This window comes from Oryza sativa, chromosome 2, assembly GCF_034140825.1.
Source record: "Oryza sativa Japonica Group chromosome 2, ASM3414082v1".
Lineage (NCBI taxonomy): Eukaryota > Viridiplantae > Streptophyta > Magnoliopsida > Poales > Poaceae > Oryza > Oryza sativa.
In genome coordinates, this window is record NC_089036.1 from 12,799,458 (window position 1) to 12,814,772 (window position 15,315).

At 40.7% G+C, this 15,315-nt stretch overlaps 2 protein-coding genes across 2 annotated transcripts; both read left to right on the forward strand.

Annotated features, from left to right (window-relative positions):
• Positions 1-1,333: 1,333 nt before the first annotated feature.
• On the forward strand, positions 1,334-8,172 carry LOC4329165 (fatty-acid-binding protein 3, chloroplastic). Its single transcript, XM_015767838.3, has 5 exons — positions 1,334-1,623; positions 3,927-4,025; positions 6,121-6,264; positions 6,336-6,550; positions 7,704-8,172. The coding sequence occupies exons 1-5, from the start codon at positions 1,401-1,403 to the stop codon at positions 7,863-7,865; spliced, it is 843 nt and encodes a 280-aa protein (XP_015623324.1). The 5' UTR covers positions 1,334-1,400; the 3' UTR covers positions 7,866-8,172.
• A 5,595-nt stretch (positions 8,173-13,767) lies between these two features.
• Positions 13,768-15,177, forward strand: LOC107277773 (uncharacterized). Its single transcript, XM_015769466.3, has 2 exons — positions 13,768-14,438; positions 14,823-15,177. Exons 1-2 carry the CDS (start codon positions 13,875-13,877, stop codon positions 14,871-14,873), a joined length of 615 nt encoding a protein of 204 aa, XP_015624952.1. The 5' UTR covers positions 13,768-13,874; the 3' UTR covers positions 14,874-15,177.
• The last annotated feature ends 138 nt before the right edge of the window (positions 15,178-15,315 follow it).

Here is a 15,315-nt window from a genome sequence, read left to right on the forward strand (position 1 = left end):
CCCGGCGCTGCCAACCCCTCCGTCCCCACCTCTCGATGTGGCAATCTGCACCCCCTCCCCCCAAAATCAATGCCGCAAACCCCTCTGCACCTCCATCAACGCCGGATTCCTCTCCCGCCACCCAATGCCGCAATCCCCTTTATTACTACCACCCGACGCCGCATCCACTCCACCCCCACCATCGACACCGCAAACCCTTCCTTCTCTGCAACCAGGCATTGCTATCCCCATCATCCACGCTGCTATCCATGCCGCGCAAATTTGCGTCGGGTGACGTATGATGGCCCAACGTTTTTGCAAAACCCTAAAGGCTCTTTCCACATCTTCTCTTGCCGATTCTTGACGTTGGGCATATAATTTATTTTTAGCACTCTAGGTGATTAGAGCTACCAGCAAGGTGTGCCATCAATCTCGCTTCAAGTTGAGCTTCGAGCCGAGCTTCAGGCTAAGCTTCCATAGGATCATTAATTTCTTCAAGCTTCTCACTAGTGATGGACTCATCGAAATTACTTGCTTTTGCTTCAAGCTGAGCTTCCATAGGGTCATTGATGCCTTGCTTTTGCTTCCATTACAACGGCTAGTTTCCAACTGCTAGATTCTGAACAGCCATGTCTTGCTTTTTGGATGTATTCCAACAGCTAGATTTTAAATAACCGTGTCTTGCTTTTTGGATGTATTCCAACAGCTAGATTCTAAACAACCATGCCTTGTTTTTTTTAAAAAATAATCTATTCCAACAAGTATTTGATAAACATATCTTACTTTTCTATCTATTCAAACCACCATATTATAAAATGTTGTGCTAATTATTATCGGTGTATATTTTTTTACTGGTTACTGAAGAAACGATTTGCTGCTATTATCTGACAAATTAGAGACTACAGAGCAAAAGGTTCAGACATATTATGATTGTGGGCTGAATATTATCACTTTATATGTCTTCTACTGGTGAAATATTACATTCATTATTTGCTGAGTTCACAATACAACGTTACTTACCCTACAAACTGATCATAATTCTAAATATTGCTAGTAAGTTAACCATAGAGCATATAGTGACACACTAAGTAATAGGGGTACAAACATAGGTTAGGGATAATTTATTCTTCTGCAAGTTCTGTAGCTAGCTTTTTGAGGACAGCTTTATGCCTATTGAGTTTTGCATCACTAAAATTGACAGTATCTTTTTCCAGCAACTTTAAGTATGTCTGATAATTCTCCATCCTAGTTTTATCCTTCTTTGCTTCAACTAATTTGGTTGTCGCTCTTGTCGCATAAGGTTGCTCCACCACGAGTCACGAGTCACGACCACCTCTCCGGTCTCCCACTCTCCACTCTCCACTCCACTCGCTCTCCGTTCACCACTCCAAACGCGTAGCGCTAGCGCCGCCCGCCGCACGATGAGCGCGGTGCCCGTCGTGTCCTCCGCGCTGGCCGGACCAGCGGTCGCGGTCGCGGTCGCCAGGCCCGCTTCCGGGTCCGTCACTCGCCTCCGTGCGCCGGCGCCCCACGGCGTGCCGGCCGGCTCCGTGCCCCTCGCGTCCGGACTTGCCAACTGCTACCGCCGCTCCGCCGCCGCCGCCCGGAGGCTTCCGATCCCGTCTGCAGCGGGGGGCGGCACAGGTGAGGGACTCTAGGGATTTCTGTTTTATGGAAGCATTCATACGGACTTCAGGTTTCGCATGCATTTCTAGTCTCCAGGGCGAATTGGGGTTATACCGATACTGGAGATTAGAATGTGTAGGGCACGGATGCAGTTAAATATTCTCGTAAGGAGTTTTTTTACATTGTACAATGATTCAAGCTCTGGATGGGCAATGAGCCTGATCGCTCGGTCGGTTTTCAGTTTCGTTGATGGTCAAGAGGTTACTTGATTTATGGCCCCTAATTATCTCATTTCGCATGTCATAGCCAGAGGACTATCAGCTAATTTGAATGGAAATTGTCAGTGTTACCAATTGCTGAGAACCCCATCACAACTTTATAGTCATAATCTGCAAGCTTCTAAACCCATAGACTTTAGGCCTACATGCATACCTTCAATTACTTGCTTGCAATGCAACAGTTTTGCAATGATTTCATACACATACTTACCATATGAATCTGGGAATTGTAGCCTTAGGGACCTGAACATATGTTTTGTGCTCTCTTTGTTTACATCAACTTGAGCTGACGTAATGTCAAGTTGTCAAAATAGAGGACACAGCATTGAGTGCTTTCGCTTGAGGATATTGGTTACATTTTACCTTATTGTATATTTAAATTGTCATCCACCACAACTTTGGGCACTGTGTTTGTTTGTTTGTTTAAAAATATAGGCTTACTGATTGTGATAACGCTAAATTGCAAAAGTTTATAACCACAAAAATAGAAAAGTTGATGAATTTGCAGCCAACTGATTCTGGGAAAAAGTAGATGTGATTGTATAGAAGATAAAGCATATGTATACTGCTTCATTAGTCAAATAAAGAAAGGTACAAATTGTGGGACTTAGAAATGATTATTGCCGCGAGTGGATTCCAAAGTACTACCACACTTCAATTTTGTTTCAATCCATTAGAGTTCTATTACCCCACTTTCAGCTTTCTGACGCCAGATAATTTAATACCATTCAGTGTTCCCCTTGGCAGCTGCCAAGGCCACCTAGCAGATTTTTCCTGCTATAGTGGCCACCTAGCCTCACCTTGGCATTAAGGTGCTTGGTGCTGGCCTGCCTCCATGGCCCATGCTGACGCCAAGCGCCAAGAGTAAGATTGAAATCATGGTTGAGGAAGAACTGCAAGTTTTTCATTCTGTTTTTGTGTTTGTGTGTGCATGCACACAGCCTACTCAACTAACATTACATATAGTTCATAGAATCTTTTTTCCCTGACATCAAGCTTGCCTCATGTTACCAAACCAAAGTACCAGTTACATTCTCATGAGTTCATCCATGCAATCAAGCATGATAAGGACCATCATATTCTTGGCAATATTCGAGTAACCAGCAGTCCTGCCTTTTCTCTTACTGCTGATAAGAGTTAATCTGTTGGATATGCATTTGCTATGATGTGAAGAATACACAGTGATACCTGAAATAGTTATTCCACAGAGTGTGCACATTAGACATATGATTCAGTTGCGCTCTCAATGAAGGAAAATAATAGGTCAGAACGTGTGATTTTTTTTTGTCAAGATTGTCATGAAGTAATATAGCAGGCTTATATGAAATATTACTGCTGTTCTATTAGCAGAGCATATTATCTTGTGTTTGAGACTTCAGAGAAGTGGCTTGTGAAATTAATAATGTTCTAGCTTCCTACTCTCTCCATTCTTCAGTAGATGACATTCAAGAATTTTGCACTTGAAGAAAGACATCTTTACAGAAGATCAAACTGCCGTTCCATTTCCTACTCTCTAGAGTAACCAGTTCCCTATCTAGGTATTTGAGCAGATGCTCATGGAACACTAGTGGATTCATGAGCCGGTTATGCCTGAGCACTTATTATTTGTTGTGCATTATACTAGTGAATAGGCAGTGGTGGATCCAGAAATATTTTAGAACCCGGACAGATATTAACTACATCTAATATTTACTAAACAAAAGCTATCTTCAATCATTAGAAAACATAAAAGTCCATTGGAGTTTTTTACGACGAGCTTGGGCGGCTGCCTGGGTTCGCCGGGCGGTAAATCTGCCACCGGTTGCAAGGGTAAATTTTAAATAGCTGTGGCATTATGAAGGGATGGAAGCTTCTCTCCAAAAGTGAATCACATGCATTTAGGAACATAATGAAAGCTATTGACTGTATTCTAGAGCAGCAGGTGTAATTCCATCAGCTTTCTGCCATTGAAATTTTGTTCAAAAGTTTGTGTCCAATAAATGATTTCTAATATCTTAATCATAAGAGAACTACTCATCACATCTTTTTATACTTTGCCTGTAGTTGGGGATGCTTTTGTTATAGAAGACACAACAAATGTGAAATTTCCTCGAGAGATAGCTGTTCCGGGCTACACCGAGCCTTTGGTTATTCTTGGAACAGGTACATTTTCTTGTCCGTTTCCCTACGGGATTAAATCGGCTTGACTATGCTACTTCGCATCCTTGCTAAAAGAAATACCTCATAGGTTTTGTTCTGTAACAAATAGCATGGTATTGTCAATCCATTCTTTAACCAATTGACACAATGAGAAGAACCATTTGAACTTTTCATCAGTCATTACATATTGCTGCTGTAGTTAGTACTATAATGGACAGTTTTTTGGATAACTGTCCAAAATATCTGCTACAGTTCGTTGAATATGTCTTATCTACTTATATCACATAATCATTTTTCTTTTAACAACTCAACTGAGCTACACTAGTTGGCTCTTGTTCTAGGAATATTTTTCCCTGTTGAAGCATCTAATCTAACTATATTAGTCCTATCCACCAGTTTAGGTTACATAGTTTCATGCAAAACATCATGATGTTTCCAAATTATGCAAGGGTTCATAGTAATTTATGAAAGATTTCATGAATGAACAGTTGACCACAGGCTTGGAGCAGCTCCATGTTACACGTGCATGTCTGGATGGTCTAAATACTGAGTGTATATAACTCGACATTGACAAGATGGCTAGAGGATTTCCCATACAGTGTCCAGTAATGCTCTGAGCTGACCAAAGAAGGAAGGGAGGCCCATCACATAGATGTGCTCTCCTAGCAATTATATATAGCATCAAACTAAATATTAACCTGGCAAACTAGATGGATATTAAACAGTTCAATATTTTATGAACAATAGATATTATTGTTGGAAAATATGACAGCGTTCCTACCCATCATTACTGCAGTCTGACAAAATACTGCAGATCATGCTGATACTGGATAGTATTGTTGTAGTACCTAGGACAACAGTACCTCAGTGAACTGTCATGCCCAGTTCAAAAATGGTGAAGCTATGGCTTATATAAGTTTGAACTATGCAGTCAATTTCTTTCACTTTGAACACTAATGTAATTGTAGATATTCAAATTGGCCATAACTTTTCTGTTTGTCTAAAGTAAAAAGGTTTGCCATATGAAATTTACACAATTAAACTAGCTCTAGAAACACTTCCCTGATGGCATACTTTCTGTGACATTAAGAGACAGAAACTACTAGTCAAAGTTGTCTTTTTTTTCATGAGTGCGGATTTCTTTGGACAGTTGCTGCAGGCTGGCCACTAAGCAAGGTAATGAAAGGCACACAACAGCTAGGCGCATAGCAGCAGCAGACCTTCTGTTTAGAGAATTCCTTATCCTCATAATAGGTTTGGCTTGCTAGTTTACTCTTACCTATTAGCATACATGTTAGTCTCATGTGTTAGTGGTGGCTACAATAAGCCAACTAACTATGTTCTTTGGATTAAGAAAGAATGGGTCCATCTAGTTCCTCCCAAATGTTGACCCTTTCAGTCTGAAGTATACATGTTTCATCCCTGGCAGCTGATGCTGCGCCAACTATCCTCCCAGTAGTGTTTACCCTGTCATGAACTCTGCTCATGATCCCTTCTTGAAGACTGCAATTGTAAAATATATCTATGAAACACAAGCAATATGTATTTAGTGACTGCTGATCAATCGACTGCATGAATGGGCCTAAAATAATCAGCTGCATAAATGAAGAAATGTGCCAGACGGAATGTTATCGAGTGTCACTGCATCCAAATCTTCACTGTTGAGTTTTTTGTTGTTAAATATCATCCAGTAGGAATTTTTTTTGATACTCTTTGTGTGATACCATGTCTAAATTTGGTCTATATTCTGACTTGAATTGGTGGATTCCCACATGATTAGCTACAGTTATGCAAGAGTTAATAAACTGTTTGGGGAATAACCACACATGCCCAGCTAACCTATTTGGCTATTCAAGGCGGAATACCTAGATGTTGGTATGCGTGGACATATCCACATTGGAAAATCCGCATTGCTAACTACACCCTCTTCCAATGTGGAAAAAAAGTAAGCTTAGATGACATAGAAAGTGTTAATCTGCATTGCATGAGTTTTTTTGTATGCATATAAATTGGTAAAAGAACTGTTTAAATTTAACCTTTAAGTGTGCCATATTATATTTGTTTACAGTTTGCAATTTGAATTTTAGCTCACTTCTAGGTTACAGAGAGAAGTTCTTTCTAAAAATATATGCTGCTGCATTCTATGTTGATTGCTCAATCGGCGTTGACACTATGCGATGGAGAGAAAAGGTTGGTATTGAGACCTTTGATGCTTCCTCAGTTTTTGACTCCATTTTTAAAGGTAAGTATCAATTGCCAATGAAAAACGCTCACAAAATCATAATATTAGCTGATGGAAGCTGTGTTGTGCAGCACCGGTTGTGAAATCATTGAGTATAATTCTCGTTAGAGATGTTGATGGCAAGACGTTTGTGAAGGCTCTAGATGACATTATTGCTCGTCAAATAAAAAAACCAAGTGCTGAGGAAGAACAGAGCCTGTCAACTTTCCAGAAAACCTTTCTAGGGCGTAGTCTGAAACAAGGAACAACTGTCTATCTAACTTGGCTTGAACCCTCGAAACTTCTGGTGAGTCACATTCAGTTTTGCTTTAATATGACATTCAAAGGTTGAAAATACATCATTTTCCATTTAAAATAAATCTGAATTTCATGAAAATTAACTACGGCGTCCAGTACAATTATTTTTTTAAAAAAGGAGTACTTTCTGTGCTTGTATTCCAGAGAATAGATGCCATTTTTCATGCACTGACATATCTGCCAAGTGCCAACTCTTTAACAAGTCAGGTGTTCTTACTCATTTGTGACAATAAGGTTAATGCCTGTTAACAGAAACCCAGGCATAGGGAAAGCTTGAATGTTATTATTGGCAAGAAACAGTGTTATAGACTTATAGTTCAATAGGATTAAATGCAAGAGAGTATTTAGTGTTTCTATTTGGTAGGCCAGAATACAATATTAATGGAAGAGAAAATATCTCTTGAATCTGAAAAGGTATACTGATATTTATGGAAATTGTGAAACAATTTGGTAGGCCAGTGCAAAATATTATTAGGCATCCCACAAAAAATTTCAGTCAGTAATGATCTTTTTTGTTTTTCCTTCATACCTCGTGTTAATTTGATGCAATTGTTTTCTATTGAGTAAATTGCATTTTGCACTGGGTAGATTGTTTTGAGTTTCACTTAAGAAGCTAGCAGAACTAAGCCTCTCTTTAACCCTGAATAGAACTTGACCTTTGTTGCACACCCCAAATAAAATTTTGTAGTATTTGACTATTGTTGAAACAGTGTAGGCATAGAGAGCAACAGTTTGTACCCAACTGATTGGGCTTGTGCAAAGTGAGACTTTTGGATAAAGCAGCGTAAAGTGAAACTCTAATAATCAAATGCTTTGCATTCTTTTAGGTGTTTTGCTACAGATTTTCAAGATTGTGGAATAGGACACCTGAATCAAGTCAGATTCTAACACCTGTATCAGTGTCAATATAAAAACTGAATGATAGGCAGCTCATAGGGTGATAGCATCGCAGTTATCTGTGAACATAACATACTTTAATATGATACCCTTTTTTACATGAAGTATCTAGCATTATTGTAGGCACCTTCCAAGGATGCAAATCAATACCCATTTTTACCTTCCTTACAATAGAACTTCAACGGAACAAGTTTGCAGAAGAAGACAAATTTACAGGACTCGAACTGATATTTCTGTTGCTGTAGATCTCAATTGCAGGAAACCAAGATCCATGTCAAGTTGATGCTGAAATCACATCAGCCACTGTTAATTATGCGCTATACGATGGCTTCTTGGGTAGTTCTCCAGTATCCCCTACTCTGAGATCTTCTACTGCACTACTGCTGGAGGCTATTCTTACAAAGTGACAGAAACCGAAATCATGGTTCGCTAAGACAAAGCATGCGCTGAATCCTGATGGGTGAACAATTCTAGTTTGGCCATCAGCTCATCGCCGACTACAAATTTTCATCTTAGAGTTTATTTTTAATAATTTTTAATGTTTGGTTATATATATGAATATCTAATTAAACTCAAATACATTTCTAACATGAACATTGGTGTTATGTATCTGCTTAGCAAAGATATTTCACTAACTTTATTAAGCGTATTGGAATTTTGTAAAATGATATATATCTTTATATACTAGATTTTCACCGGGGATGTTTCATGCGATCTGAAGATTGTTATAACAATTTTCCTATTTTCTGGTCGCCTTATATTTTCTCTTTTCTTATTTGTCAGACGCCTGAAGTTGTAAATAACTTAGTATAACTTAAACTTGTAGACTGAAACATTTTTATATTGTAAGCACAAATAAAAGGAAGAGAGTGAAACTTGTACATTGGTATTTATTTCAGTTTATATTTAATTGTTAGGCATTACAAAGGAAGAAATAGAGTGAAATTCTATGAGAGCTAATGGGCTCGATGAATGAAATAGTGTGATCCTAATCAGGTTAATTTGATGAATTTAATGACTTGGTACATGGTTTATCCGTTGAAATCGCATACTCCCTCTGTTACATATTATAAGTCGCTTTGCTTTTTTCTTAATCAAAATTCTTTAGATTTGATCAAGTTTAAATAAAAATTTAGCAACATCTAGAATGCTAGATTACTTTTATTAACGTTGAATATATTTTCATAATATGTTTAATTTAGTTTGACTAGAAATAAGGTCAAAAACGACTTATATGAAACAGAGGAATTATTATTCCGTACAAAACGTATGAAGTGGATAATAGATCCATAATTGTAGGATAATCATAATATCCAGATTGAGTGAATTTCCTAGAGTTTCTAAACGAATTTATTTATTATTTTGTGAAGATGAAATACACAAAAATTAGTAAATTCACGATACTCCCACCGGTTCTATAGTTCTTGATGTTTTAGATAATAACATAGTCTCCAAAATATATCTTTAATTATGTTTTTTTTGTTATAATGCATACAATAAATAAATACAGTTTTACTTTTTGTTATAGTACTTTGTAGGATAAATTTAAATATGTTGTTCTTGTGTTTTTAAACTAATTATTTTAATTATTTCTAATCAAAGTTATAAAGATTTGAACTCAAACTTGTCCAAAACATTAATCTCTCCGTCTTATAATATAGCAACCTAGTAATGGATGAAACTATCCAGAATCGTAGTATTACGATCTGTCCCATCCATTACGATTTGTCCCATCCATTACTAGGTAGGTTGCTGGAACGGGGGAAGTAAGAATTATGGAATAGAAAGGAATACATAATTATGCAATTTGATGCCCCGTGAGAGTTTTTTTTTAAGAAATTCTTGTGAAAAACTTTTCCTTACAAACTTTTGTCGCAGTAGTTTTCATTTTATTTTTTTCTGAGATATTCCAGCTAATCGCAGTAATATTTGCCATATTGGTTTCCCAAGTGCCAACCCTCTGCGCGCGCCAGGTGCCAAAACCCAAAACGCATGCGCCCCATACTGCGCCCACCCTCTGGGCTGCCACCGCATGCGCCAACTCCTCAAACTGCCGCTGCTTTGTGCATATTTATACCCAAGGCAATGGACCACGTCACCGCACTCTCTCAGCACCCATTCACACACTCGCCGCGCCACCACTGCCCGTTCCCGTTCCTTTGTCGGCTCCGGCGATTCCACCCCTTCCCCGCCGCGCACACCTCTCTATCCCATCCATGGCTTCCAGGAACAACAACTACTACCACCAAGGCCCCAACGTCCTGTGGGAGGGCTCCGCGCCTAGGGGCGGAGCTACAACGAAATGGAGGAGGGTGCCTCTTGCTTAATTTACTTTACTTTTGATCAAGTTTAAGTTGATGCGTGTTTGTATTAAGGAGGGTGCATACATGGTGAAAATCAGTGAGTTATATTAAAAAAAATTTCTTGACCAGGTTCCTGAGCACCCTCTTCCATACCCTACCTTCGCCCCTGTCCGCGCCACTGCTGCCACCGGTGGACGTCCCAATCTCTACTTGGAACAACGACGCGTCCCCTATTGTTGCTGCCCCGCCGGTGCCTGTTCTGCCGCCACATGCGGCGATCTAGCCAGTGGTGGAAGATGATGTGTTCGCCTCTGGCAAAGTGGTTATCACTAAAGACGATATCCACGCCATGGTTCAGGAATTGACGCAGATGGAGGATGATCAGTGCGCTGCTGCCACTGAGAGCAAGTTTAATAGTATAGTCAACTACCAGCTCCAATTCATATATAGCTAATCTAATAGCTCATTTATATAATAGTTATATACTACACCACATCTAATATAAACATAATGCATTAGAGTCCGTGCTGCAGCTGGCTATAAATTTATAGTCCGCTTTACTTCTCTATCTTCCCTTTTCTTCTCTATATGTGCTTGCAGCTGACTTATAGTTTGTTATCGTAGTCACTCTAATCTGAATAACGCCGCCGCCGACTTCGTCCCGCACAGCAACCGAGATGCTCTAGACTTCTTCCTGTCCAACTCCGGCTTCGTTCCGTACAATCCAGCAGAACTCGATTGCAGGGGCTGCACGGTTCTGAGAGAGATTCAACACCGGAATGGTACGTATCTAACATTCAATAATTCCCATTTCGTTCACAGATTTGTATTGTATGGCCCCGTTATTTTCTCACGAATATAAAGATGTTACATCGGTTTCCGTTAGCACGCTTTTTAAACTATAAAATGACGTATTTTATACGGAAACTTTCTACATGAGAGAGTTGTTTTAAAATATCAAATATATCCATTTTTCAAGTTTATAATAATTAAAACTCAATTTATCACGCGCTAATAGCTTACTTGTTTTACGTGCCCGCTTTTAATCTTCATCTCCATCTTCAAAATATCAAATATGTACGTAATCAGATCATATGTACTAGCATATTAAGTTTCCTCCAAAATATAAGAACCTAGAACTCGGATATGCCATTTTCTAATAATACGAATCTGGACATACAGATTCGTATATAGTACTAAAATATTTTATTTGGATCCTCATTTTTTATATTTTAGTATGGAGGTAGTAGTTAATTAATCAAGCTGTGTGTACGCAGTTGAAGATAGCGGGTGCACATGAACCCTCTAAATTCATAATTTCTCACTTGAAAACACTAAAATGTACAGTATTGTATTGAAATTTTCTAGATTTTCAATAGCAGTGTACCCCTTATTTTGATGCTAGCTTCGCTCCTGTGTGTACTTATTCATATATGCAGATGTTATCTACTTATACTTCAGGCTTCATAGCCACGCGCTCGCTACGATTACACGCGTTCATGAACAAGGACAGGCTCCAGTAACGCAACTTCTATACATGGTGTAATTACTGCCTGATCATTCACTGGCAACACACAATAATTAATTCTTGGTTATGTGTAGTGCATGTGTTATGTGTACGTGCCTAGTGTTATCTCGTTAATTGATTATATATATGTATACTCGCTCCACATATTTTAATATATGATGTCGTTGATTTTTTCACCAACGTTTGATTATTCGTCTTATTTAAAAAATAACTATTATTTATTTTATTGTAACTTGATTTAGCATCAAATGTTTTATTTTAACTAATTAAAATATTAGTAATTTTCCGGTCGTTACAAATATTTTTTTGTCCGTCTACTTGTGATCGCGCACGCAATGAGCTGCAGGTGGCCCAAAATACGAAAAATACAAAATATGGGCTTTCTCAGCTCACTCCTCATGCACATGAAAAATCCCAGGCCGCAAGCTCAGCACGAGTCATCTCATCCTTCCTCCTCCTGCAATCCGGCGGCTTTGATGTTCCATCCCGTAGATCCCACTTGAATGATTTGATATTTGGCAATCACGTTTGTGCAATAGATATATCTTGCCTGGTCTGTTAACCCTTGATTTATGGTGAAAGATTTCCGATCCGTTCGGTGTTATGCTCCAGGGTTTGTATTTTCGACTTTGGCCAAAATTTCATTGATTTCAGTAGGACCAAATTTACGAATTTCAGCCGGATCTGCACACGGATAGCCGCTGGCGTTGTCGGTGCCGCCCGATCTACCGTAGGAAGCCGCCGCTGCCGTCGTCGCTGTTGGATTAGCCGCGGGAAGCCGTTGCCTCTAGCGGCGAATCAGCCCACAGGGTGGATTTGCACGCGGGTAACCACCGGATCTGCTGCGGGAAGCTACCGCCGCCGCCGCTGTATCGGCCCCTGAGAAGCTGCCACCACCGTTGGTGCTGCCGCATTTGCCCGCGGAAGCCACCGCCGCCGTTGTCATCGCCGGATCCGCATGCAGGAAGTTGCCGACACTGCTGGATCTTGAGGATGGAGATGGCGCCACGATCGCTATCGCTGCTCGCGGTGAGGGAGGGTGCCGTCGCTGCTGCTTGCTGTGAGAGAGGGCGTCGCCGCCGCCGCCTGCGGTGAGGGAGGCACTGTTCGCTCGCCGACGCTGATGAGAGAGAGAGAGAGACGAGGCGAGTGGAGTGGATAAGGACACCCACTCCACCCCTCTCTCTCCTTATCCGCTCGCGAATTAAGTCGAGCAGTTCGGCTCGGTTTTTAGGAGTGCTGGTTTTTTAAAAAAGATACCTATAATATATTATAGGTGGTAGTTTTTTAATGAACTGATACCTATACCAAATTAAAGGTGTTGATTATTTAAAAAACCGACAGCTATAGTATTGGTGTCGGTGACATATATTACTTTGTAAATGAGCCGGTTTTTACCGTTAGTGCCCCGTGGGCGCTCGTGTGAGGTCCTTGTGTCCACACATGTTCCTTGCGTCGATTTTTTTTCCACTACTTGTCTCTGATCGGTTCAAGTACACGTTTAGCTCCATCGATTATACTCTAGCCAAGGAGCTAAGATAAAATTAGGCTACAAGACCACTGACGTTGTATATACTTGTGTACGTGCTATTGAGCGATAAGAAATCATTTGCTTGAATAATGTTCAAATCATGAATATAAAATCCTAATTACCCAAAGTTTAACTTAATTAAATATTTCCGGTTGCAACGCATGGATTTTTCTAGAATATATAGAGACTAGAAAAAATACCCGTGCGTTGCAACAGGTGAAGTCTATTTAATCTTATTATTATTATATGGTTTAGTTAAGATGAAATTCACTATGAGAGTTCGATTGGATATATATATTTTTAGAAAATCATGAGTTATAGTTAGGAGTCCGGTCATCTCAAGTTAGCATGCGAGTTTTTTAAAACAGATTTCTTATATGATTCATTCTGTATTACCAAAAGTGAACGATCTTAAAAACCGACTCAAATACGGATATGTATTTCCAAAAGCAAATGAGCTTGAAAACCGACTCATACACGGATGACGTACCAAAATACCGGCAAAAATATCTTCAATTTTTATAATAGTAGAGATTTGGCCACTCATTCAGAAATTTATGCAGCTAACACGTGGCAATCGGAAAAGAAAACAGCAATATCTTCTCTCAGGTCCACCAAGAAAAACCATGATATTTATAAGCACACTACTTGGGAGTTGGGAATACTTACGTTTCATGCAAGAAAGGCACATGAATTTGCATCACCCCGGCGGCAGTGGAACACCGACGACGCACACAACTTAATTTCTCACAAGCGGATAAATTTAGTCCAAGCAGGAAGTAATCCGTCCGAAATCAAACCCCACATTTATTCTTTGGCGCCGCTTGGGATATATACTCCGATGCAAGGAAGAAAAAATAGAGAGAACAAGAAAGCCCGAATGGCTAAAACTACCTTTCCTTTGCCACCTGTTGCGTTTTTTGGTTGCTTGCAACGTAACGAAAACCCAATACAAATTAACCAAACACTATGCGTATGCATAGCCCTCGCAATCTCCCTGCAAATTTCCTTGTCCTAAGCGTACGTGCCAGAAACCGTGAACTGCTCCAATCCAATGGGACATTGCATATCCATGCTGCGAAAGATGACAAGAAGGCGGCAGCCGGAGCCGACGCGCGGCACGCCGAAGCCGCCGCTCTTTGTCGTCAGAGGCGACCGCCGGCCGCCGCTGCGGTCGAAGCCGGAGGCGCTACCGTTCCAGGCGCAGAGCTTTGGCCAGTTACAGTTCGCCCAGAAACCTGCTGCAGGCAGAGCAGACAGCAGCAGATCAGGACATGAGACGAAGTTCAGGCACGAAGTTGATCCAGGAGTGCTGGACAGGAGGCGCTGCGCACCGAAGCTCGTCAGGCTGCCGTGCCGGAGCACCTGCAGCACTTCGGCGGTGGAGCCCGTCACGGCGGAGGAGAGGCCCCTGGCCCCGTCGGCGACAAAGGCGCCGCCGCAGGAGGGGAGCAGGACGCCGATGGTGGCGCCGCCGATGACGCCGATGAGGCCGGTGTGGCAGCGGAGGATACTGATGGGGATGCGGTGCGAGCTGCCGCGGTTCAGCGGCCTCATCCTGTACGACGAGCATGGCCGCCCAATCCGTGGCACCACGCCTGGCAGAAGCTACCCCCAGGTCAGTAGGCGTACTTCGTACTATGTCGCTACCGAAGCAAATGGCTAACTTATTTTCCTCTAGTTCTAAGTCTCTGGCATATAGGCATATTAAAAAAAAGGTGAATATTAGAAAACGACTTAATATTAAATAAATAGAAAGATTTCGAACTCAAACCAGGTAGCCCACCACCTTGTATAGCTAACCAGAATACCTTGTGTGTTTCTTGTATGTGGGCCTATTTGGTAAAGGGTTCTCGTATCGGTGACTCACGTTATAGGAAAATAAGAGAACCTCGATTATTCCTCTTTACTACTGTAGTACTTACTGTTGTTGCACATAGATATATCATAGATTCAGAGCTCAGGTGAGCATGTTGAGATTTGAATCTGTTTTTCTTTTCAGTGGAAAAAGAGGAATGCCAAGGCTGCTACAACACTCAGGGACCTCCTATAGACGCAAAACGCATGCCAAAAGGTCGCAATCTCACAACAAAGACCGGAAGAAATGCTTTGAACATATTTCCCATGTATGTACAGTAGCAGTCGTGAAAGTTTGAAGCTGCAAGTTTGAATAATCGATGTTATTGCTGTTAACTTAAGAAACACAGGAATATAACTACTCAGGATTGTACATTCTATTTCTATTAGCAAGTGAGATGTACAGAGGATTACCAGGGCATATGGAATAGGGCACAGACGTTCCGCTACATACATATACCACAACAGCTATATACTAATGATTATCCATGGTTTGGCCATCCCCTGTTCCACAACAGCTATATGTTCCGCTACATACATATACCACAACAGCTATATACTAATGATTATCCATGGTTTGGCCATCCCCTGTTCCACAACAGCTATATATGTACTATTGCGAATCATGAAGTGCAATA

What these genes read in the sequence shown, in the direction of transcription:
- LOC4329165 (XM_015767838.3), top strand. Translation starts at nt 1,401, where the DNA reads ATGAGCGCGGTGCCCGTCGTGTCCTCCGCGCTGGCCGGACCAGCGGTC. An exon ending in TGCAGCGGGGGGCGGCACAG is followed by an intron (nt 1,624 to 3,926) that starts GTGAGGGACTCT and finishes CTTTGCCTGTAG; the next exon opens with TTGGGGATGCTTTTGTTATA. An exon ending in TTTTGACTCCATTTTTAAAG is followed by an intron (nt 6,265 to 6,335) that starts GTAAGTATCAAT and finishes TGTGTTGTGCAG; the next exon opens with CACCGGTTGTGAAATCATTG.
- LOC107277773 (XM_015769466.3), top strand. Translation starts at nt 13,875, where the DNA reads ATGGGACATTGCATATCCATGCTGCGAAAGATGACAAGAAGGCGGCAG. An exon ending in CTGGCAGAAGCTACCCCCAG is followed by an intron (nt 14,439 to 14,822) that starts GTCAGTAGGCGT and finishes TTTTCTTTTCAG; the next exon opens with TGGAAAAAGAGGAATGCCAA.